Here is a 22,265-nt window from a genome sequence, read left to right as displayed (position 1 = left end):
TGCCAAATATCTAGAAAATCGTAACTGCCAAAACAAGACCAGAAGAAATAGGCAACAGAATGGTTCCAGATCAAGATCATAGAAATGTATGCTCATGTACTCAATAATAAGTTACATGTTAAAGAATGTTCGTAGCATCATCATCATCATAGTCTCCAAACTCAAAATAAACCAACTTTGTGTTTCCACTAGACTAGATAAATTTTGAATTGTCATTCCATTAATACTATGCAGCAATTGAATAAATGATCTATCTCTATATGCAACATGATTAATTTTAAAAACATAATATTGATCAAAAATAGTTAAATTCAAATATATTGTGTACAGTATTATTCCATTCATGTGCAATCCAAAGCCAGGCAAAACCAAGCTAGTGCTTAGGGATACATATTCAAATTAAAATATACAAAGTTAAACAATAACGTGATTTGAATTTCAGATAGTTGTTACTTCTGGAATGAAGATAGGGGTTATGATTAGAAAGGAGCAAATAAGGTGTTATGGGGTTTACAAAGTTCTCTTTCTTGCCATGGGAGGTGTTTAAATTAGTGTGCACTTTATACTATAGCATTTAAACTTCATGAAATGTTCTATATGTGTTATATGTAACAATAATAGGAAGCAAAAATGAAAAAGAGAAAAGAAATATTTCTAAACAAATGATATGAGGTTAGGTAAATCTTAATACCAAATTCTCATAGGCACAATATGAGAAATGAAAATTAAATGTCAATATTCCTTATAAACATAGCTGCAAATATCCTAACACAACGTTGGCAAACTGCATCCATCAGTGACTTAAAAAATACTTTACATACTCAAACCTTTCATTGTTTCCTCTTCCTGCCCTTTGCCTCATTTTCCTTTTCAGTTCAGACTGCTGAAAAAGTTTTTCCGTGATGCTCCCTAGCATCTATTCTCTTTCTCTTATAGAAGTGAGAGACTACATCTCTTTGATTAAATTCATATTTTTAAATGTTTTCTCTTATGGAAACACACCAGGAAAATGCAGCTCAGAACCGCAAGCCTGTTATCCGTTCTCTATGTCTTTGTCATGTGTTATGTCACACGTTCTAAAAAACTATGGTATTTTTTCATACATCAGCAAGTACAGTACCATCCCTCAGGCCTATTTGTACAGATTTGGGATATTATCAAGTTGTGACCGGCATCCCCAAACCCTTTTCTCTAGATAGGTAGGAAGAACACCCTAAAATGAAAAAGTATAAAAGATCTCTTCAGGCCTGGGTCAAAAATGCAAATGGAAGACCACATGCCACATAGCTAGATATTTAAAGGTCATAAATATACAAAGCTAACAAACTGTTAAAGGAGATATTTTCTATTCTATCTTGACAAATATACCATTATAACAACAAAATAGAAAATATCTACCTATTTTAAGTTATAATTGAAACTTGCAAATCATTAAAGATGATGCAATTATTTTGTAAATTTTTAGTACTCTGTAGATCACCCAATAAAGATTGCATGAGTAATAAAATACAAACATTCATAATTCACAAATTATATGTTTATTAAATAAAAATAGCTTTGTATTCATCCAGCTAAATGGCTACTTATTATCTTATAATCAAGATAACAAAGTGTTTTATTTACATTAATTTTGAATTAGACAATCTTTCTTGAGTCTCCATGTTTTCAGAATGTTGGTAATCCACTCTTTTTTGGTAGTTTTTGAAAGAGTGGGGCAGGGTGAGGAACCTTGACTCTTCACAATGAACACATCAGTCCCCGCTTATCTGCAGTTTCAGTGACCCAAGGTCAACCACAGTCCAAAAATAGGTGTGTACAGTACAGTAAGCTATCTTGAGAGAGTGAGAGACACCACACTATATATTTTAACACATTTTTTACTTTTCATTTTTAAAATTTTTTTTTATTTTAGAGACAGGGTCTCCCTATGTTGCCCAGGCTGGTCTCAAACTTTTGGGCTCGAGAGGTCCTCCTGCCTCAACCTCCCAAAGTGCTAGGATTACAGGGATGAGCCACAACCCCTGGCAACTTTTATTATAGTATATTGTTTTAATTGTTCTATTTTATTATTATTTTTGTAATCTTTTACTGTGCTTGATTTATAAATTAAACTTTATCATAGGTAGGTGAATACAGGAAAAAAATATATTGTATATAGAGTTTGGTACTATCTGCTGTTTTAGGCATCCACTGGGGGTCTTGGGACATATGCCTCGTGGATAAGGGGAACTAGTGTAACTGTTTCTTTGCTTGGTTATCAGTTTTGCAAGTTATGATGTAATACAGTACTGCTTTCTTTGGTAGCTGTTGCTGATTTTGTAAAATTTGTTTTTTTTATCACTTTTAAGTTTAAAAAAGAAATATGAGGGGAAAAGTAGATAAAATGTGAAGGCATTTGGTGCCTATGGAGGGATGGTGGTGAGCACTGCTAAGTAGTGATGAGGCAGGGAATGAGAAAGATGGATGCTTTGTAAACGAGTTTCTCTTTAGTCACAGTATTGACCAGATCCAGCTTTAGCTCCACAAGAAATTGAGCACTCTTTTGAAATAGCATAGGTCTGTCTTTGCACATTGTATAAATCTTCATTGGATGCTATTAGCCATAAAAGCTTCATTTAGCTACATATTCTATGAATCAGATTTTTATAATATTTGTACCTCAGAAATCAAGCTGGTTGAATCTAATTTTCTATGCTCAGACAAGGCAAAAAAGTACAAAACAATGAAAGAGAATATATCTTTATTTGCATGGTTGCAAATGTGAATTTAACTTTGCTTCATAATCATCTATGAAATATTTCTGCCCTTAGTGAAGACATAAATATCTTAGCTAGGGCTCAGCAGAGAAATTGAAGAAAAATAAAGATATCACCAGAACAGCTATGTGAAGATCGATCAGCAAACTTTAGAGATTTCTGCTTTGATGTTGAGCCAACAATGAAAGAAGGAGCAGAAAAAGGAGAAGGAAGAAGAACTCCACTGGACACTCAAGGATATGAATAGCATTTTAGATCAGTGAATAACCAGCAGTGACATTAGACTTCTCTGCAGAGAAATTGAAGAAAAATAAAGATATCACCAGAACAGCTATGTGAAGATCGATCAGAAAACTTTAGAGATTTCTACTTTGACGTTGAGCCAACAACGAAAGAAGGAGCAGAAAAAGGAGAAGGAAGAAGAACTCCACTGGACACTCAAGGATATGAATAGCATTTTAGATCAGTGAATAACCAGCAGTGACATTACACATTGAACTTTCTCTGTTCTGACATGGAAAGTGCCCTGCCGAGTATCTTCACTCTTGTAATAATTGCAGAATTCATAATTGGGAATTTGAGCAATGGATTTATAGTACTGATCAACTGCATTGACTGGGTCAGTAAAAGAGAGCTGTCCTCAGTCGATAAACTCCTCATTATCTTGGCAATCTCCAGAATTGGGCTAATCTGGGAAATATTAGTAAGTTGGTTTTTAGCTCTGCATTCTCTAGCCATATTTGTGTCTGGAACAGGATTAAGAATTATGATTTTTAGCTGGATAGTTTCTAATCACTTCAATCTCTGGCTTGCTACAATCCTCAGCATCTTTTATTTGCTCAAAATAGCGAGTTTCTCTAGCCCTGCTTTTCTCTATTTGAAGAGGAGAGTAAACAAAGTGATTCTGATGATACTGCTAGGAACCTTGGTCTTCTTATTTTTAAATCTGATACAAATAAACATGCTTATAAAAGACTGGCTGGACCGATATGAAAGAAACACAACTTGGAATTTCAGTATGAGTGACTTTGAAACATTTTCAGTGTCAGTCAGATTCACTATGACTATGTTCAGTCTAACACCATTTACTGTGGCCTTCATCTCTTTTCTCCTGTTAGTTTTCTCCCTGCAGAAACATCTCCAGAAAATGCAACTCAATTACAAAGGACACAGAGACCCCAGGACCAAGGTCCATACAAATGCCTTGAAAATTGTGATCTCATTCCTTTTATTCTATGCTAGTTTCTTTCTATCTATTCTCATATCATGGATTTCTGAGCTGTATCAGAACACAGTGATCTACATGCTTTGTGAGACGATTGGAGCCTTCTATCCTTCAAGCCACTCCTTTCTTCTGATTCTAGGAAACGCTAAGTTAAGACAGGCCTTTCTTTTGGTGGCAGCTAAGGTATGGGCTAAACGATGAGAAACTCACAATTTCATAAGCCATTCAGACCACAGATTATTGAATATTGCAGACAGAAACAGGAGTCTACAAGGAGTTTAAAAGATATTTTATGCTTCCCCTGGTTTCTTTTATTGTGAAGGTCACTGTAAATTTTTTAAATTCTTCTCTATAATAGCATCTTACCTAAGAATATTATGTATTTATGACATGTATTTCTACATTATTAGGAATTTGAAACTTATTTCAGGAAATTATTGGCAGATTCTATTGTAAATTAAAAACATATACTACAGCATACTTAGATGTTAATTGTAAATCTACAATCTTTTGTTTGGCAATGGCTCTTCAATTCTAAATCATTCATTGGGATGGGTGATTTAGGTAATTATTTTATTATCTCAAGTACTCCTATTTAAATGGTGAGTTACAGATAACTAGAACAGTTATTTGGAATAGAGTTAGGGAAGTTTGGACTTGCCAGTATTACTATACTGATGGGTTGAGAGAATTGAGAGGGTTAAAAAGTTTAATATGAGCAACTGCCACATAAAAAGATAAGGGTTTTTTAGTAATTATATTGTATGTATGTGTACATACATATTTTACATTATGCCTTTTAAAGTAAATATTATTGAGGTATAATTTACATATAATAAAATGCAACATGTTAGTCCACATTTCGGTTAGAGTTTTGACAATGTATACACTTGTGTGACCACAATGTCAGTGCCCTTTGCAGTTTACCCTCTCCTCTCCAGCCCTTTTTCCCAAGCAAGTACTTAAATGCTTTCGGTAACAATAAGAGAGTTTTTGATTTCTAGAATTTTATGCATCTATATATCTATATGTCTATAGATGTAGATATATAGATGCCATACACACACACACACACACACACACACAGTTATAGAGTGTGTATTGTTATATGTGAGGCTTCTTTAACTCAGCATAATGTTTTTGAAGTTCTTCTATTTTGTTGTATTAATCAGTAGTTTGTTCCTGAGCAGTATATCTGAGTAGTGTTGGATATACCACATTAAAAAATTTCTCTTTCCTGTTAATGAACATTCTAATGGTTTTCAATTATTGGCCATTATAAATAAAACTGGTATCAACATTCATGTATGTCTCTTCTTCTGGATATACGATTTCCTCACTCTTGAGTAAATACCTATGAGTAAAAATGTCAAATCATATGATAAGTGTATGTTTAACTTAAGAAAAAACTGCCAGAGTTCTATAGAGTGATTGCACCATTTCATACTATTGCCAGCAATATACGAGTGTTTCAGTTATTTCACATTCTGGCCAACAGTTGGTAGGTACTCTGTTTTGTTTTCTATTTTGGCCATTCTAGTCAGAATGTAATGGCATCTCATCATAGTTTTAATTCACATTTTCCTAATGGCTAGTGAGGCTGATGATTTTTTCATGTTCTTTGGGTCATTCATACAACCTCTTTTTATGAAATGTTTGTTTAAACCTTTTGCCAACTACTTAGCTTGATTCATTGCCTTCTGTTTTTATTACTGAGTTGTAAATGTTCTTTATATAGTCTCTGTATTAGTCCATTTTCATGCTGCTGATAAGGACATACTCAAGACTGGGTAACTTATAAAGAAAAAGAGGCTTAATTGACTCACAGTTCCACATGGCTGGAAAGGCCTCACAATAATGGCAGAGACAAAAGTCACGTCTTACATGGTGGCAGTGAAGAGAGAATGAGAGCCAAGTGAAAGGGGAAACCCCTTATAAAAACATCAAGTTTCATGAGACTTATTCACTACCATGAGAACAGTATGGGGAAAACCACCCCCATCATTCAGTTATCTCCCACTGAGTCCTTCCCATAACACATGGGAATTATGGGAGCTACAATTCAAGATGAGATTTGGGTGGGGACACAGCCAGACCATATCATTCTGAATATAAGTTCTTTATCAGACATATGTTTTATAAATATTTTCTGCCAGCCAGAGGCTTGTCAGTTCATTTTCTTTACAGTGTCTTTCAAAGAGAGGACATTAAAAACTTTTAATGAAGTTCAATAATCAACTATTTTCCTGTAAGAAAATTATTTTTAACTTTTTTTGCTTTTAAAATTCAAAGATATTTTATGGATCAGTTGGAATAAATATTTGCAATAAGGCACACTTATCCTTGAGTATAAGGACAGAAAGCCTAATTTCATTTTCTCTGCTGTCAGAACAGGTTCTTTGGTGATACCATATGCATTTTTAGTAACCTGTTTCAATAGTACTATCTACTTGAGCATTCTCATTTTCTCTCTTTTATTTTCTTTTTAGAAAGGACCTCCCAAATGGGTTTGCTTAAAAATTAGGTAAGTGAGAGGAGTAGTATGATCATTTTTATCACTAATTTCTCTGAACTCTCTTGCAGTTTATTTACCCAATAGCATCTTTCAATATCTGTCAGTATTTTCACCTCCGCACTCATATGGTCTCCACAAAAAACACTATAATAGTTAAGGACTGAGTCTGGAGTCAGAGGTACAATTCTCAATTCTATCACTTAGTAGTGTTAGTTAAAATTGTATAGTTCCTATTTATAAGTGAAACATGCAGTATTTGGTTTTCTGTTTCTGCATTAATTCACTCAGGACAATGGCCTTTAGCTGCATCCATGTTGCTCCAAAGGACATGATTTCATTTTTTTTAAATGGCTACATAGTATTCTATGGTCTATATGTACCACACTTTTTTGGTCTAATCCATTTTTTTTTTCTTTGAGACAGAATCTTACTCTGTTTCTCAGGCTGAAGTGCAGTGACATGATCTCAGCTCACTGCTGCCTCCACCTCCCAGGTTCAAGCGATTCTTCTGCCTCGGCCTCCCAAGTAGCTGGGATTACAGGCAGGTGCCAGGACGCCCGGCTAATTTTTGTATTTTTAGTAGAGACAGAGTTTCGCCATGTTGGCCAGGCTGGTCTTGAACTGCTGACCACAGGTATCTGCCCACCTTGACCTCCCAAAGTGCTGGGATTACAGGCATGAGCCACTGTACCTGGCCTGTAATCCATTGTTGATGGGCACGTAGGTTGATTCCATGCCTTTGCTATTGTGAATAGTGTTCCAATGAAATTGTGAGAGTACATGTGTCTTTCTGGTAGAATGATTTATTTTCTTGTGAACAGAGTGAGAGGACAACAGAGTGAAACTCTGTCTCAAAAAAAAAGAAAAAAAATGGATTAGACCAAAAAAGTGTGGCGTGCATACACCATACTGAGTAATGGGATGACTAGGTTGAATGGTAGTTTATTTTAAGTTCTTTGAGAAGTCTCCAAACTGCTTTCTACAGTGGCTGAGGTAATTTGCATGCCCACCAACAGGGTACAAGTGTTCCCATTGCTCCACAGCTTCACTAGCATCTTTTTTTTTTTTTTAACTTTTTGATAGTAGCTATTCTGACTGGTGTGAGATGGTATCTCTTTGTGGTTTTGATTTGCATGTCTCTAATGATTAGTGATGTTGAGCCTTTTAAAATATTTGTTGGCTGCTTGTAAGTCTTCTTTTGAAAAGTGCCTGTTCATGTCTTTTGCTCATTTTTAAAGGGGTTATTTGTTTTCTGCTTGTTCAATTGTTTCCATTCCTTATAGATTTGGGATATTAGACCCTTGTTGCATGCATAGTTTGCAAATCTTACATTCTATAGGTTGTCTGTTTACTCTGTTGATAGTTTATACAATGTGTGCAGAAGTTCTTTAGTTTAATTAGGTCCCACTTGTCAATTTTTGTTTTTTGTTGCAATTGCTTTTGGGGACTTAGTCATAAATTCTTTCCCAAGGCCAATGTTTAGAATGGTGTTTCCTAAGTTTTCTTCCAGGACTATTGTAGTATAAAGTCTTACATTTAAATTTTTGACCCATCCTGAGTTAATTTTTGTATATGGTGAAAGGTAAAGGTTCAGTTTAATTCTTTTGCTTATGGCTAGCCAGATATCCCAGCACCATTTACTGAATACGGAGTCCTTTCCCCATTGTTTATTTTTGTCAATTTTGTCAAACATCAGATGGCTGTAGTTGTGTGTCTTTATTTCTGGGTTCTCTATTCTGTTCCATTGGTCTATGTGTCTGTTTTTATAATATTACCATGCTGTTTTGGTTACTGTAGCTTTATAGTATAGTTTGAAGTCAGGTAATGTGATTCCTCTGGCTTTTTTCTTTTTGCTTAGGGTTGCTTTTGCTATTTGGGCTCTTTTTTTGTTTTATATGAATTTTAAAATAGTTTTTTTTTCTAGTTCTGTGCAAAATGACATTGGTAGCGTGATAGGAATAGAGTTGAATCTGTAAATTGCTTTGGGCCGTACAACCATTTTAACAATATTCATTCTTCCTATCCATGAGCATGGAATACTTTTCCATTTGTTTGTGTCATCTATGATTTCTTTCAGCAGTGTTTCACAGTTCTCTTTCACCTCCTTGGTTAGGTGTAGTCCTAGTTGTTTTTTGTTTTTTTGAGGCTATTGTAAATGAGATTGCATTCTTGATTTGCCTCTCAGCTTGAAGATTTTTATTGTATAGAAATGCTACTGATTTTTGTGCATTGATTTGTATCCTGAAACTTTACAGAAGTCCTTTATCTGTGCCAGGAGCCTTTTGGCAGAGTCTTTAGGGTTTTCTATGTATGGATTCACATCAGCAAAGAGATATAGTTTGACTATGGCTTTTATTTTTCTATTTGGATGCCTTTTTTTTTCTTGCCTGATTGTCCTGGCTAGGACTTTCACTACTATGTTGAATAGGAGTGATGGGAGTGGGGACCCTTTTCTTGTTCCAGTTCTCAAGGGGAATGCTTTCGGTTTTTGCATGTTCAGTGTAATGTTAGCTGTAGTTTTGTCATAGATGGCTCTTATTATTTTGAGGTATGTTCCTTCAATGCCTAATTATTTGAGGGGTTTTTCAAGAGTCCAGAATTTCCTTGTTAGTTTTCTGCCTCAATGATCTGTCCAATCTTCTCAGTGGGGTGTTGAAGTCCCCCAATATTATTGAGTGGGTATCTAAATCTTTTTATAGGTCTGGAGGTACTTGTTTCATGAATCTGGGTGCTCCAATGCTGAGTGCATGTATATTTGGGGCAGTTAAGTCTTCTTGTTGAATTGAACCCTTTATTATTATGTAGTGCCTTTCTGTGTCATTTTTTTACTGTTGTTGGTTTAAAATCTGTTTTATCTTATATAGGAATAGTGATTCTTTCTTTTTTTCTTTTCTATTTGTGTTACAGATCCTTCTACAACCCTTTACTTTGAGCCTAACAGTAACATTACATGTGAGATGGGTCTCTTGAAGACAGCAGACCGATGACTTTTGTTTTTTATTGAATTTGTCACTCTGTGACTTTTAAGTGAGGGTATTTAGACCATTTACATTCAAGGCTAATATTGCTATGTGAGGTTTTGATTCTATTGTGAAGTTGTTAGCTGGGTGCTTTGTAGTTTCTATTGTGTGGTTTCTTTATAGGGTCTTGGGCTATGTGCTTAGGTGTGCTATTTTGATAGCAGATTTTCATGTTTAGAACTCCCTTAAGGATCTCTTGTAAGACTGGTCCAGTGGTAATAAATTCCTTTACCCCTTGTTTGTCTATAAAAGATTTTATTTCTCCTTCAGTTATAAAGGTTAGTTTGATGGAATATACAATTATTGGTTGGAAAATTTTATTTCCTTTAAGAATGCTGAAAGTAGGCCTCCAATCTCTCCTGGCGTGTAAGGTTTCTGCTGAGCTATATACTTGGCCTTATGGGGTTCCCTTTGTATGTGATCTGATCTTTTTCTCTAGCTGCCTTTAAGATTTTTTTCTTTAGTGTAGACCTTGGATAGTCTGGCGACTATATGCTTTGGTGATGTTCATTTCCTATAGCATCAGTCAGGTGTCCTCTTGATTTCTTGTATCTGTATGTCTACCTCTCTAGCAAGATTAGGGAAATTTTCTTAAATTATTTCCTCAAATATGTTTTCCAGGTTATTAACTATTTCTCCTTCTTTCTCAGGAATGCCAGCAGTTTATGAGTTTGGTTGCTTCACATAATCCCATATTGCTCTAAGACTGTATTCATATTTTTAAATTCTTTTTAATTTTTTTTTTCTGGGTTAGTTCAAAAGACCAGTTTTCAAGGTCTGAAACTCTTCTGCTTGGTGCAGTCTATGAGAGATTGTACTTTATATGAATTCAATTGTACTTTATAATTCCTTAAGTAAGTTTCTCAATTCCAGAAGCTCTGATTGATTTCTTTGTAAGATGTTTATGTCTTCCTTCATTTCCTGGATTTCTTTAGAAATTTCTCTGTGTTCATTTTCAGCCTTGTCTTGCATCTCATTGAGCTTCCTTGCAATCTATACTTTGAATTTTTTATCTGTCATATCTGAGCTTTTGTTTTGGTTAGGGACCATTGCTGGAGAGGTACTGTGCTCCTTTGATGGTGTTGATTTCATTACATTCACTTTTTTTATGGTGGTAGAATTCTTGTTCTCTTTCCTCCTCCTCTGGCAATACTGGCACTTCTAATTTTTGTAATTATTTCCATAAGGTAGGATTTTTTTCTTTATTTCTCTATAATATTATTGTTCTTTTTTTCTTTCCCTTTCCATTCCCCCTCCCTCCTTAGGAGGTATGACTTTAGAGAATTCTGGGTAGGTCTTTTGCCCAGCTTCTATAGCCTTATGCACTTACAGGTTGCAGGTTTTATATTAGACTGTGCGGTTCAACCTACAAGCCAGTAGATGTCACTTATAGGTAAGAGCCAGTTGTGGACAATGTGATGGTTATATATTTGATCCTTGTTTACTGGAAGAAACTCTCTGTTGCTGCAGATAATGGGCTGACTCATGGAGTACACAGTGGTGTGAACTCCCTGCTCAGCCTTGGGGGTTGTGGGGAGCAAGGTTGGTGGGGCCAGACAAGGCAGGTCCACCTATAGGTCTTCCAATGGCAGACACAAGCACCAACACTGAGAGAGAATCTACTGAGTGGCTACCAAGTGACCAGAGTTCTGTCTAGGGGTGGAGCTAGGTAACCCCCTTGGCTCCAAGTTCTTTGCACAGGGATATTGGAGAGGTTGGCCTAAACTCTTAATCCAGGAGAGTGGGGGCTCTGAATACCTGGAAATCTGCCTGTTTGTGGAGCAGAACCCACCCCCACCAACCAAGATTTCTGCACAGGGTAAATGGGGTGACTCAGGCTTCTTAACTAGGCAGGCAGGTGCTCTTAATGCTTGGATATTTGCCTGGGCATAAAACAGAGAGGGTCAGCCCTGTACATGGATCTCTGAACGGGAAGGGTGAGGCAGCACAGGTTGCCAGTCTGTGTGAGCAGGTGCTTTGAATGCTAGGGTATGCAGCAGAGAGGACCTCCCTGCATCAAAATCTCTGCACAGGAAGGGTAGGGGAGGATAGGCTGCTGAGCCAGGTGAATGGGTGCTTCAGATGTCTAGAGTTCTGCCTGGCTGTGGAGCAGAGAGGGCCCCATTGCACCATGACCTACGTCAAGGAAGGTTAGGTGGTTCAGGGTGCTGAACCATGCTAGCAGGTGCTCCAAAATCCTGAGATCTGCCTAGGCATGAAGCAGAGAGGGCCTCCCTATTCCAGGATCTCTGCACAAGAAGGGTGGAGCAGATGAAGCTGCTGAACCAGGTGAATGAGTGATCCAAATGCCCAGATTTCTGCCTAGAGGTAGAGTGGAGGAGAGTCTGCTGCACCACAATCACAGGGGAGCAGGGTGGGGTACCCAGCAATGACACACACAGACTAGTTCCAGCTAGCTAAGCTGCCTGGTTGCAAGTCTCATCACATAGGATAAACTGGCTGTAGCAGCTCCCCTCCTGCCCCAGGCCTGTGATGGGGGAGAGCACAGTTTCAGTGTTTGCTGCTAAGGTTTTTTTTTCCCCACAATTCTGGCCATGGAGGTCCCCACCCTGCTCTAAAGCAGGTGCTCCAATATCTGGCCCAAGACAAAAATGCCTGCACAGCTACGCTGCTGAGTTACCGAAGAATGATTGACTTTGTGGCATTTGAATTAAAAATGGTATCCTGCTCTCAGTCCTTGGTCTGAGAAAAGGCCTGAACCTTTTCCTAGTGTCTTTCCCTTACAATGTCTCTAAGCCTTTCTCCAAGTTATCTCCAGGGCTTTGGAGAAACAAGGTACTCTTCCCTCAGCCTGGGTTGCTCAGATCCCCAGTGGAAAGGTGAGTCACAGAGGGAGGCTCTCTGCCTCTCTCACCTACTGGAGCTTCATTCACTTTTTTAACTGGGTGCCATCATGGGGGCTGTTTGCCCATGTTCCCCTCCCTGGGATCTGTGTGTCCTTATGATTCTGGTAGATTCCCACTTTCCTTCTTGAAATAAAGCTCACAGAGTTAATCTTTATGAGACTTTGTTGAAAAATTTGTGTAGGTTGGTATTTTTTTCTTCTTAAATATGTGATGAAAATAAACATTCAGGTCATCCCTTGCTTTGTGTGAAAGTTTTATATTAAGAATTCAATTTTTAAAAATAGACACTAAGATTTTCTATTCCTTTGTGTGCCTGATTCAGTAATTTCTTTCAGGGAATTTGTCTATTTTATCTAATTTAATTCACTGAAATAATTTTATAAATATTATTCCCCAATTTCTTGGTCTGTTTTTGTCGCTATAAAGGAATACCTGAAGCTGAGTAATTTATAAATAAAAGAGGTTTATTTAGCTCATGGTTCTGCAGGCTGTACAAGAAGCATGGCATTAGCATCTGCTTAGTTTCTGCTGAGAGCTTTTGTGCTGGGTCAAACCATGGTGGAGAAGGTCAAAGCAGAAGCGGGCACATGTGAAGAGAGAATAAACCAAAGGGGCATCCTGGCTTTATAACAATTCACTCTCATGAAAAACAACTCATTCCCCTAGAACAAATTCAGTCTTGTGAGAGTGAGAACTCACTCACTACATTGAAAATGGTACCAAGGCATTCATGAGGGAACCAACCCTATGACTCAAACACTTCTCACTAAGCTCAACCTCCCAACACCACTACTTAGGGGATCAAATCCCAATATGAGTTCTGATGGGGACAAACAAACCCTGTACAAACCATAGCATTCTGACTTGGTCCCCTGAAAACTCGTGTCCTTCTCACATTAAAAAAAAATGTGATCTTTCCATCCCAACAATAGTCCCCCAATTCTTAACATGTTGCAGCATCAATTCAAATGTCTGAAGTCCAAAGTCTCATTTGAGACTGGAAGTCAAGTTCCTTCCAGCTATGAGCCTGTGAAACAAAAAACAATTTATTTCCTTCCAAGATACAGTTGTTGTACAGGCATTGGATAGACATTCTCATTCCAAAAGGGAGAAATCAGCCACAAGAGAGGGGCAGTAGGCACCACACAAGTACAAAACACAGCAGGGCAGGCGTTAAATATTAACGTTCTAAAATAATCTCTTTTGACTGTATGTGCTGCCTTCTGGGCACATGCCTCTTCTTTCTGAGACTTCACTCTTAGTGGTCTCACTCTCTCATCTCCGCAACAGTCACACTGCTTTCCTTGTTCTTCCTCAGACACACTAGGTACATCCAATGTTAGCACACTGATAATGCTGTTCCGTGTGTCTGGAATGTACTTTACCCAGACAAAACATGGATAATTTCTTTACCTACTTTAGGTCTTTGTTCAGACATCACCTTCTCAATGAGTCCTTCCCTAAGCACCTTATTTAAAATTTCAACCCCTCTTCTGACATACTTTCTATTGCCCCTCTCTACTTATATTTGCAACTTCTTATAAACTATATTTTATATCTGTATGATATATATTTTATTAGTTATATGTTTAGAGTTCATCTTTTCAGAATGTCAACTTATTAAGGGCATTTAAAAATAGTTGTATTTAATGCTTCATCCCACTTCCTAGAGGGCTGGAACAAAGAAGATATTCAATAAGACAAATAAAATAACCCTTTTTCAGCATATAATATTTCCCTGAATTTCCCTTTGTTTATTTCAGTTTCAGTTTTGTTTGCGTTTCATGTTTGCCTATCACAATTAGCCTTTCTTTTAGTCATGGAGTTTTCTTTGTGAATTTACCTAGGGTGTATCTTTTGGTGGGCTGTCCAACTCATTCATTTCTTTGACTCCTCTTAGGCCTATATTATATCTCCATTGGTTTTGAATGTCACTAAATTTTGGACTAGCTACTTTGGGAGGGAAATGCAGCAGTTGCATTACACAAAGAACATGACTAATTGGCCTTTCCTGGTTTGACCTCATCAGAATTAAGCTTAAGTTCAGCTCAATGTATGAAAAAATTATAGAAAATTTATACAAGTTCCCCTTACACTGAGGAAAATAAAGATGCTATGGATACCTTTATTTGGGATAAAAGAGAAAAACAGACATGGAAATTAGAAATAACAAAATATTGATTCCATTCATATGCTAAATAATTCTATTCTGATGCTCTATTGCTGCATAATAAAATCACCCAGAAACTTCATGGTGTAAAATAACAGCCATTTTATTGTGCTTGTTGATATGGTTTGAATTTCTGTCCTCGCCCAAATCTCATATTGAATTGTAACCCCTAATGTTGGAGGTGGGGCCTGGTGGGAGGTGATTGGATTATGGGGGGCAGTTTCTAACGGTTTAACACCATCCCCCTTGGTGGTGTTGTGGCAATAGTGAGTGAGTGAGTTATCACAAGATTTGGTTGTTTGAAAGTGTAAGGCACCTCCCCCATCTTTCTCTTCCTCCTGCTCCAACCATGTGAAGATGTATCTGATTTCCCCATTGCCTTCCGCCATCTTTATACATTTCCTGAGGCCTCCCCAGAAACAGATGCCGCCATGCTTCCTGTACAGCCTGTGAAGCCATGAGCCAATTAAACCTCTTACAGAAACCCAGTTTCAGGTGTTTCTTTATAGCAATGCAAGAATAGACTAATTCACTTAAAGATTCTGTAGGTTAGGGTTTTGTTCAAGACATAGCAGGTAGCAGGGATGGCTTCTTTTTGTTCCAGAATGTCTAAGCCTTTAGCCAGAAAGTTATGAACAACTGGAGGCAATTCAAGTGACCAGGGGCTGAACTTATCTAAGGCGGAGCTGAGAAGTACATAGAAATGTCAATGATAGGCAATGATAGAAATATCCCCTATGTATGTTGGCTATAAAACGTGGCTCGTGAGCATTTGAAATATGGTTAGTAATACTGAGGCTCTGTACTTTTAATCTTATTTAATTTTTATTAATGTGAATTTAAAAAGCCACGTGTGACATGTGGCTAGTATCTACCATATCAGACAGGTCAAATATCGCTTTCTTGGCTCATAGGTTTAGTACCTGGGGTAAAAGGACGTAAAAGCTGGGCTCACGTGGGACAATGAGCCAGAGGGCCTGCACATGGCCTCTGCATGTGGTTTGGACATTGTGACCTCAGAGTAGTTGGACTACTTACGTGTAGCTTAGGACTCCAAGAGTAAATATTGCAGTGATTAAGAAAAAACTGCATGGCTTTTCATGATTTAGCTTTAGAATTATTATAGCATTTTTATTAGTTGAATTAGTCACAAACCATTCTAGATTTAAGGACAGAGTACACAGACTCCTAAGATATCAATAGAAGAAGTGCCAAAGTATGTATCGTATGTTTTAAAACTTGCATACTCTCTCTCTCTTTTTTTTTTTTTTTTTTTTGAGACGGATCTCACTCTGTCACCCAGGCTGGAGTGCAGTAGTGTGATCTCGGCTCACTGCAACCTCTGCCTCCTGGGTTCAAGCGATTCTCCTGCCTCAGCCTCCCGAGTAACTGGGATTACAGGAGCACGCCACCAAGCCCAGCTAATTTTTGTATTTTTAGTAGAGACAGGGTTTCACCATGTTGGCCAGGCTGGTCTCGAACTCCTGACCTCAGGTGATCCACCTGCCTTGGCCTTCCAAAGTGCTGGGATTACAGGCGTGAGCCACCGTGCCTGGCCTAAAACTTCCATACGCTCTAAAAGATTTGGTATTATATCAGAGAGCAGTTTTCTCCATTTTCTTAAATTTTGCATATTTTATAAATAATCTGCATTAGTGAGGTTGATAATGAAGAAATATGCTGATCATAAACTCTAAATATATACTGCATTTTTCTATATGGGGGCTTAGAGTTTCTACCCAGGGTGGTAGATGAATCAAAGGGATACATCATACAAATGAATAACTTTTAAGCAAAAGGTGGCATTGTAAAACTATAAAGGAGAATCTACTTCAGTTTTGCATGTTAACAAATGAGGGTTCAAATTTGAATGCAGAACTTTCCATGTAAAATACAACCAGAGTCAATAGTAGCAGGGAATATAATATTTGCCTTGAAAATCACTAGCTGATACCCTTAAGGGAAAAAAACTTGTATATTTTACAATTTAGTTGAAATCTAATTTTAGAGCACACCTTGGATCTCTCCAGACTCCACCAATGGCCATCAATAAAACAGAAAGATGTCACTCCTTTGGATATATAAATCTATAACAGTGCAGCTGGAATCAATCAGCCAATGGTGTATTGAAGGCAGAGATTCACTATGTAGAGGCATGTCAAGCATTTGGGAGACACTGTTTATAATAATTCTTGTTGTGTAATTCATAATGGGGACTGTGGGAAATTGATTCATTGTATTGGTTAATATCATTGACTGAATCAGGAACTGAAAGGTCTCCCTGATTGATTTTATTCTCAACTGCTTGGCCATCTCCAGGATATGTTTCCTGCAGATAACAATTTTAGCTATCTCTTTCAATATAGGCTATGAGAAAATGCCTGATTCTAAGAATCTTGCAGTAAGTTTTGACATTCTCTGGACAGGATCCAGCTATTTCTGCCTGTCCTGTACCACCTGCCTCAGTGTCTTCTATTTCCTCAAGGTAGCCAACTTCTCCAACCCCATTTTCTTCTGGATGAAATGGAAAATTCACAAGGTGCTTCTCTTTATTGTACTAGAGGCAACAATCTCTTTCTGCACAACTTCCATTTTGAAGGAAATAATAATTAATAGTTTAATCTAAGAACGGGTAACAATAAAAGGCAACTTGACATTTAATTATATGGATACCATGCATGATTTCACTTCTCTGTTTCTCCTTCAGATGATGTTCATCCTTCCTTTTGTGGAAACACTGGCTTCCATTCTTCTCTTAATCCTCTCCTTATGGAGCCACACCAGGCAGATGAAGCTACATGGTATTTATTCTAGGGATCCCAGCACAGAAGCCCATGTAAAACCTATAAAAGCTATAATTTCATTTCTACTCCTCTTTATTGTGCATTATTTCATCAGTATCATACTAACATTGGCCTGTCCTCTTCTAGACTTTGTTGCGGCAAGGACTTTTAGTAGTGTGCTGGTATTTTTCCATCCATCTGGCCATTCATTTCTTCTAATTTTACGGGACAGCAAACTGAAGCAAGCTTCTCTCTGTGTCCTGAAGAAGATGAAGTATGCCAAAAAGGACATAATCTCTCATTTTTATAAACATGCCTGATATGAGTGATGATATTCTGAGAAAGAAAAAAAGGAAGAAGAACAGGAGGGCTACACATTTGTCTCTTTCACCTACCTCTTATTTTCTCATTATGTTCTATGATATATTGAGCATTATCGAAAATACTTGCTGATTTAAATTAAGCAGAACAGATTGCTACCTTGTTTGCACCATATATGGAGATTATGTATTTAATAGTAAAATTCTAATATATTGAAAAACGCATTTTACATTAGGCACTGTAAACAATATAATAGATTACTCTATCTTTAAATTTTATTAATATGTTGCATAAGCATTAGAATAGAATAGAAATACATCAAGAATTATAATATCTATGTATGTGTATAGAGTGTATATAAAATCAGATTTATATGTACAAACACATAGGGATTTAGTTCCTATCCTAAAAATGATGATCAATTGATAATTTAAAACTAGAAAGGAAAACTCAAATGAAAAGAGTTAGTAGAGTCTACAGCTTAGTGAAAACTTTGAGGATATGAAACAAAGTCAATCGAAATGCACATCACTAAGAGTTATTTCCAAATATAAGCCATATTCTATTAATATTTTCAGTCATTTTCAGTTAAAAACACTAAGCAACCTTGACCATCAAAAATGTTACAATCTTGACCATCTACAACAGACTTGGACTCTAGAATCTGAATCTTCGGAGTAACAATAAAATTTTACTCAGTTGGTTAACTGTGTAAGGAAGGCAAGGACACATATTAAAAAATCAGTAAGATTTTAAGTAAGCAAAATTGGAGGACTGCTGCTGGCATCTAGTGTAGAATTATCAGGTTTAGTAAATAAAAATATAGAAGGCCAAGACGATAGTAACAAATACAGGATCTCATTTGATGAAAGTCACTGTGTAAAGAAAGAAAAATAAATAAAGGTTTGAAAAGAAAAACAAATCAGGGATAACCAATCAGTTTACAGAATTGAATTTAATAAGAACATCTCCTCTTAAAAATGTAATGAGAAAGCATGTAAAAATAGCAGGTTAAATAAAAGAAAACAATCGCAAGTTTAAGGTAACAGTAATAAATACTTAAAATGAAATAATTGGAAGCAGATTTTGAAGAACAATTATGTTCTCTCTAAGAAAAAAAAGAACATATTGCAAGCAAATAATATAGTTTTCAGCAGTAAAGTCAAAAGACAAATTTTCAACATTCCAGAAAGTATTTTAAAAAGTTAATTATATAGTAATCGATAGAACAAAAAGTAAACCCTAGAAAAATAACCTGGACATTGCAGGCCTAAAACGAAATTTTAAATGTGTGAATAAAATTAAAATATCCAGAGAATAGACCATGAGATTTCCATGTGCAAAGGATGAAATCTCTTTAGGACAGTGGTTCTCCACACAGGGCAATTTTGCCCCCTAGGGGACATTTAATAATGCCTGGAGACATTTCAGTTAAAATTGGACGGATGCTGCTGGCATCTATTGTAATGTTAACAGATTAAGCAAATAAAAATACAGGAGGCCTAGTTAAATTTACATTTCAGACAAAAGAAAAAACAAGAAGAATAAATTTATAAATAAGTATTACTTGTGATAACCATAATATAAGTTTACATCATAATGTAAGTGTGCTGTGGAGGACCAATTACAGACCTGCAGCATTGATAATTGGATACACAGACAATGACAATTATTTGTTGCTTATTTGAAATTCAAATTGAACTGACACACCCTGTATTTTACCTGGTAACTGTACGAGGACAAGGATGCTGCTCAATATCTCACAATGCACATGACAGCCCCTCACAACAGAATTATCCGGCATAAAATGTAAATTGTTCTAAAGTTAAAAATCATGCTCTATGAAGATGTAATAATGAAAAGCACAAATTCCATAATAGCAATTAGGACTGAAAAAATAAAATCAGTTATTGATACAAGATTTCACACACACCAGCTGCCTTCCTTATCTCTGAAATGTCCAACTTACCATACTTAGGGTCTGATTTCTGCACATACATCCCCAGTTCACACTTGCTTCCAAGCAGGCCTTACTTTGAGACAGGAATGATTTGGGCTGCTTTAGTCCTTCACCAATTGCTGATTAATGAGCTGTGATGGCTTCCAGTTAAAATAATTTGTGGATGAAAAATTCACAAAATATACTTCATTTTTAAAAATTAGAGTATAGAAATTCTCAAAGCTGTGTTCTTGTTTATAGGGTACTGTGAATTCCTAAGCCCCATAATTCTGTAGATAGCTTGTTTATGGCAGTCTTCTATTTACCTCCATAACGATTTTAGATTTTACTTCTTTTTCTTCCTCCTATCATGATATGGGATATTCTGATAATGATTTTAGCGATTTTGCTAAGTGATAATCACAGACTTAATTTGAATCATAAAATGACATACCCCTTATGAAATAAGATTATTCACTTTCCTTTCAATCCTTTCTAACTGCTCCAGTGCTCTCAAAAGGTAGTGTCATCCCTGATGTCACAGTTCTCCTCCTGTCCCCCTTACCTCTGGACTCATCTCTCAATCTAAAATAAAAACAAATTGTATGCAAAAGAAAGAAACATTTTTTTAAAAAGTTACTTCTTATGGATTTAGTTCTGTCCAGGAAGAAAATAGATGATATATTCAGAATACTCTACAATCTTTGGCAACTGTGTAACCTTGATCTTGGGAATGGATGTTGGGAAAAAAATTCTCCATGAATGTATTGCACTTCTGCATCGTCTAGCTCTTATCTTGTGAGCAAACAGTACGTTTGATGAGCAAACAGAAGGGTCTCAACTAGGATCAGGTGAGCAAGGCACGCAGGGTGCAAAGTTTGAGGAGCCACTTGGTTTTAGGGCCCTGCAACCTATTGAATGCCTTTTTACGTTTTGTGCCCTAGGAGTCTCGTTCACTTTGCCCAAGACCAGGTCATGGCAGAGCCTTGGGATTTAGAAATAGGGTATCCCTCTTGGTCAGAAGGCAGATTTGTTTAAAGATAAAGACTCTTCTTCTTCTCTTCTTCTTCTTCTCTCCAGAGATATTTGCTTACATTCCAGTGTAAAGCTTCTTCCTCAGAAGGCAAGATGGACAGGTTACTCACAGTGATCAAAGTTTTTAAGACTAGAGTTTCGTAATTTTGAGATTTCTCTTTTGATAGACACCACTATATGCACATGTAACATCAGTTTCTAATCTTATCCCTGTGAGGGGACTGAAGCTTGAAGAAATAGTACGATGATATTCCTCTGACTACTGCTAGTACTTCAGTGAATAATAAACCATCTTTTGCCTTCTGCAAGTACAACAAGTGACAAGCTAAGTTGTTAGCTTATAATAATTTTGGCAACAAGGATGGAACACAGCCCAAAGACCTGGCCTTCTGAGGAGAAAGTGAAGGATCCTACAAGCTGATTAATAGGATTTGCTGAAAGTCCATGGGAACTGGTAGCTAACATGTTGACTAAAATGTTTGTAATTGGTAAATAAATATTCTTCTATTATGTTGCTCATTAATGAGGAGGATTGGGAAGTGGTTGAAAATTGAGTACCACTGGTAGAACTGAAACAGACTTCCAAATGACACTTTTAGATTTTGCTGTCTTCTCCAGATAACATTAGGTAGACAGATTAAAGATCTCCCAAAGTTGTTACAGGCCTTTGGTGGAAAGGTGAAAAGATTAAGGATCTCCCAAAGTTGTTACATTCAGATGCTTATTCAGTTAACCACTGAGTAGTGGCAATAATGCTTATTTGAAAGTAAATGTGTCTTGCATACTGGCCTGAAGACACTTTCTCTATATTTCCCTGATAACTTCTTTACCTCTATTCTGATGTCAATTGCTTTAGGGATTCGGGCTGGGCCTGAGATCTTCCTGACCCAAGGGACACCAAAGACCCTACAGAACCATCCCAACATATTGCAAAGCTTCAAAGAGAGTAGGGACTCAAATTAGTATAGCCCTGTTGGATATATGTGCACAAATCACCATTCTACTTGGTTCTGGGGGTTGGGGGAAGGGGTGCCGAGGGATGGAGGACAATAGCATGTGAGGAAATACAAAAGAGACCCTACTGGGAGGTGCACTAGAAAGAAGGGCAAGAAGCCAAGAGGAAAAAAAAAAAGCCAACCCTCCCCTCCCCTCCCATCCCCTCCTCTTTCCTTCCCTTCTTTTCCTCCCACCTCAGCCACCCAAATGACTAGGACAACAGGCACACACCATCATGCCTGGATAATTTTTTAGTGTTTTGTAAAGACAGAGGAGTCTCACTATGTCACCCAGGCTGGTCTAGAACTCCTGGCCTTAAGCAGTCCTCCCACCTCTGCCTCTCCAAGTACTGATATTACAGGCATGAGCCACTGCACCGGGGAGGCCTACAGTCGTTCTTTATAGTTTACCCTCTTTTTTCCTGCATTCTATAAATACTCAAATAGAAGATAGCAGGGCCTCCTGGCTACTGTGACAGCCTCTAACAAGCAGGTTTAGAAAGAAAAAGGAAAAAGAAGTGCCTGAGTTCAACTGATGAGGATTGAACAAACAGTGCACACACACACACACACCAAAGTTAGGAAGACTTTGTGAATAGGGCCCTTTGGACCCATTCGATGCACTGCTTTTTATTGTCT

The 22,265-nt window shown here is 37.1% G+C and overlaps 2 protein-coding genes across 2 annotated transcripts in view; both read left to right on the top strand.

Moving 5' to 3' along the window:
* PRH1 (proline rich protein HaeIII subfamily 1) overlaps positions 1 to 22,265 on the top strand; it is a 245,644-nt gene that overhangs the window by 204,271 nt on the left and 19,108 nt on the right. The gene's annotated exons all lie outside the window — the stretch shown is intronic.
* On the top strand, positions 3,154 to 4,297 carry TAS2R13 (taste 2 receptor member 13). The gene has a single exon (XM_003829608.5). The coding sequence runs from the start codon at positions 3,271 to 3,273 to the stop codon at positions 4,180 to 4,182; it is 912 nt and encodes a 303-aa protein (XP_003829656.1). The 5' UTR covers positions 3,154 to 3,270; the 3' UTR covers positions 4,183 to 4,297.

Source organism: Pan paniscus, chromosome 10 (assembly GCF_029289425.2).
Source record: "Pan paniscus chromosome 10, NHGRI_mPanPan1-v2.0_pri, whole genome shotgun sequence".
Lineage (NCBI taxonomy): Eukaryota > Metazoa > Chordata > Mammalia > Primates > Hominidae > Pan > Pan paniscus.
The sequence above is the reverse complement of the archived record's forward strand: the minus strand, read 5'-3'. Positions and strand labels throughout refer to the sequence as shown.

What these genes read in the sequence shown, in the direction of transcription:
- TAS2R13 (XM_003829608.5), top strand. Translation starts at nt 3,271, where the DNA reads ATGGAAAGTGCCCTGCCGAGTATCTTCACTCTTGTAATAATTGCAGAA.